At 42.7% G+C, this 4050-nt stretch overlaps 1 protein-coding gene across 1 annotated transcript; it reads left to right on the forward strand.

The window, feature by feature from the left end:
• Nucleotides 1-283: 283 nt before the first annotated feature.
• On the forward strand, nt 284-3111 carry LOC103253387 (GTPase-activating Rap/Ran-GAP domain-like protein 3; the record flags this gene model as incomplete). The annotated part of the gene is made up of 3 exons (XM_008051716.1): nt 284-422; nt 1563-1778; nt 2981-3111. Coding segments are annotated over 3 exons (486 nt in total), but the record flags the coding sequence as incomplete, so codon positions are not given.
• Nucleotides 3112-4050: the final 939 nt, after the last annotated feature.

The following is a 4050-nucleotide window of genomic DNA, read 5'->3' on the forward strand; positions in this document are numbered from 1 at the left end:
GTGTGGAACATTGACTGTTTTTCTATCATGGATCAACAAATACATAACAAAAAGTACTTTAGTGGGGAACCCAATACTCAGGAGAAGTGTAACTAGCTGTACCAGGCTTTCCTCTGGAAGCCTCCACTCCTGCCCCAGACATTCAGTCCTGCCCTGCATGCTCCAAGGATGTTGCAGCTGAACCTGGGAACCAGTTGGAGGCTTTGCAGTGATGGCAGGAGGGCCAGTGAATACAAGGCTAAGAATACCAGGCAACTCAGTAATGCTTTCTCTTTCTTTCTAGTCCGATATATACTTCACAGCAACTGCAGCTGTGAATGAGGTCTCATCTGGAGGCAGCTCCAAGGGGACTAGTGCTCACAATTCTCCACAAACACCCCCAGGCCGAGACACTCCAGTATTTCCTTCTTCCCTGGGGGAAGGTAAAGTCAAAGTTTTATTACTTTATTAATATTTTCATCTATTCTGACTTCCCTAGTTTATTGTCAAATATCTACATGTGATTACTGCCTAAAGAAGTTATGACTTACAGCCATGAAAACAAACAAACAACAACAAAACTTGTGATCTGAATGTACTGGTTACGTTCTTAAGAGACCTTGTGATAACCAGGCTGGGCACAGTGGCCCACGTCTATAATTCCAGTACTTTGAGAGGCCAAGATGGGAGGATTGCTTGAGCCCAATAGTTTGAGACCAGCCTAGGCAACATAGTGAGACCCTGTCTCCACAAAAAAGAAAAAAGAAAAAAATAGTTGGGCATGGTGGCATATGCCCGTAGTCCAGTCACTCGAGAAGAATCACTTGGATCCAGCAGGTGAAGGCTGTGGTGAGCCGTGATGGTATCACTGCACTCCAGCATGGGCGACAAAGTGAGACCTTGACTCAAAAATAAAAATAAAAATAATGAAAAAAGAAACCTTGTGATAACAACAATAACAGATCCCATTATAAAAAAAAATTCTTTCAATTGGGAGAAGGAGGTTAAAAGATATAGTGTTTCCAACTTGCAACAGCAGTTATTTTTCCTTCAGGCTTAATACTGGGTTTTTATAGCTACAAGTATATAGTCACAAAGCCTAGACATTCTTCAGCACACTCAGTCCTTCCCTCTGTCCTGCTTTGCCCATGAATTCCAGAGGCCTTTGCAGTGGTTACTGTATTGCTGTGAACACAGCACTTTTCATAACGTCTTACCACATCAGTTGTCTTTATTGCTCACTATTAAGATAAAGCACAGAGTTAGTTCCCCAAGCAGGACACCTTTTTGCTTTTCTTGCTTAGTCTTTTTTTTTTTCCTGTGCAGGCTTTATAACCAGTAGTTCGTGCATGTCATCTAATCTACACATGAAAATGGTGCTCCTAGAAAATGCAAAGCCATCAGGCACCTCACATTAGTGCCCCTGGCCAGCCCTCCAGTGGGACATTGGGAGGTCGGCATGTGACGTGAAGTCTTCCTTCATGACTTCATGATAACTGTGTTAAGGAACAAGAAATTAATATTTTGTAAATAATATGAACTTTTCTTAAAGTTCTGGTGTTCTTTTCAAAATCATATTTCAGGTGAAATTCAGTCAAAAAATCTGTACAAGATTCCACTTAGAAACCTCGTTGGCAGAAGTATCGAGCGACTTCTGAAGTCACCCCTAGTCTCCAAGGTCATCACCCCACCCACTCCCATCAGTGTGGGCCTTGCTGTGATTCCTGTCATGCATTTCTTGTCCCTATCTCGCATGGAGATCAAAGAAATAGCCAGCAGAACCCGCAGGGAATTACTGGGTAATAGCTCTTGATTCTTGTGTTTCCACTGTCAGTAAACAGACCGACTGGTTTTAGACTTGGCTATTAATTGTCCTCAAAACAATGAATTTAAAAGGAAAATTTCCCTTTAAGAAGGGATGTATAAATAAGTTCTAGTATATTTACATCAAAGAATGCCATATAGTGTGCCCACCAATAATGATGTTTTGATATGTACTGATTGTTGTAGAAAGCTGCCCAAACCATGTTAAGGGGGAAAATGGGCAGTTTATAAAATGGTATGGCTAGTATGATAGAATTTATTATAATAAAAGTACCTCTATATGTATGATTTCCTAGAATATTGGCCAAAAGTATTTATATCCCACCATTCTCAGATAACATTTTATATTGGTATATCCCAAAGTGGAAATTCACCATGTTTTTACACACTGTTCAGCTCACTCATTACTTCTCACAGACCCTAGATGGTGGGGCATGTCTGTGGAGAGAGTAGAGATGGCCCTTCTCACCAGCATGTAGCTGGTAGGCCAGATGAGAGAAATGTTAAGTCCCGATCATTGCGAAAAGGCTAGGCTGTTGTAAAGCCTTTTGCTCAGGTTTATGGAAACAAAATGAGGAAACATGTCAAACCAGAAAAAACTCACTTGAAATTTGGTTTGGGATGTGTACAGCATAAAACTGCATGGACAGTTGTCCTGGACATACCCAGACCCTCAGCAGCTAACTGGAGGAAGGGATTTGGGCCACTGGACAGAGTAGGCTCTGACGCTGACAGAGTTGCCTGATTTTGAAAGTTGGTGCCTTCCACTCTGTTTTTAAAATATGTGTTTTGCTATTTTTAACCCATGTTTCATATAAAAGTTGATCTGCCAGCCACCGTTTCACAAACTACTATGCTTCTGAGAAACAGAACCCTATAGTTGGACAATTACAGGTTACCAGCGATAGAACTGTAGAAGATATTATCTCATTAGACTCTTTTTGAGTCTTTTTATTTTTGTTGCAATACATGTATACTATATAATCAGAAAAGAAAAACCTTCCACCAACAAGAAAACCAGTCATTTATAGTCAGATACATATTCTAGCATCTTTCTTCTCAAATACAGCACAATAATACACCAATTCCCAACAAAGAAAAAAAAAAAGAATTTTCTGTTTTCATGGCAGCCCTGTGATGGTGACCTTCTGACCAATGATTTTCCCCTGCAATACAGGCCTCTCAGATGAAGGTGGACCCAGGTCAGAAGGGGTACCAAAGGCTAAATCAAAACCCCGGAAGCGGTTAGTAGAAAGCCAAGGAGGCCCCAAGCCAGGAGCAGTGAGATCATCAAGCAGCGACAGGTAAAGAAGGGGAGAGGCCTCTGTTCAGGGTGGTGGCCCTGGGAGTCACAGCACTTCCCAGGAGGCCCTTTTTGTGGATTGATGATGCACAGGTGGCCCCCTTTGGCCAGCCAGCAGCCAGTTCCTTTTAAGGGTCTCCAGAGAGCACAGCCTGCCAGGGAGGGGGCCAAACAAATGGGCAGCCTCACTAGCAATCAAACAAGTGCTCATTAAAATATATTAACAGGCTTTTTTCCCTCATTAGATTGACAGAGATTTTTTTAAAACAGAAATGCTTAGTAAGACTGCACAGAAACAGACACTCTCCATCCAATACTGGTGACACACAGTACAGCTTCTCTGAGTGGAAGGTCGGTATCACATGTCCATGCTCAGTTGCTGAAGCACGCTGATTTGTCCCATAAAATCTGTGCTGTCCTTCAAGCCACATCATGCATGCTTCTGTGTGGAGGGTAATGGGGCATGTGTCCAAACTTCATTCATTCACCCAACACACATTCTTGGAACACCCTGCACTGAGCTGGGTGTTGGGATATGAAGATGACTAAGCCCCCATCTGTGTTTTCAGGGCCTTCACAACCCACTGGGGAAGCCAACAAAGGCCCAGACAAGAGGGGTGCCATCCAGCTTACCCTTGGGGCAGGGAGGGCCTTCAAATATCAGGAAAGGCAGAGACTCCATTCATAAATCATAATCCAAGGTCTACCAACAAGGCCCCTGCCCTCAGGGACTTTACATTGCAGTGTAGAGAAACAGATGATAAACCTGAAAACAAGTAAGCAAATTAATTCATTTCAAATAGTGGCAAGTGCTAAAAAGAAATTTAAAAGAGTCAGTGTGGTCACTAACACACTGTAATCTCAGCACTTTTGGGAGGCCAAGGCAGAAGGATTGCTTGAGGGCAGGAGTTCAAGACCAGCCTGGACTACATAGCAAGACCTTG

Source organism: Carlito syrichta, unplaced genomic scaffold (genome assembly GCF_000164805.1).
Source record: "Carlito syrichta isolate Samal-C Ts95f unplaced genomic scaffold, Tarsius_syrichta-2.0.1 Scaffold226909, whole genome shotgun sequence".
NCBI classification, from domain to species: Eukaryota; Metazoa; Chordata; class Mammalia; order Primates; family Tarsiidae; genus Carlito; species Carlito syrichta.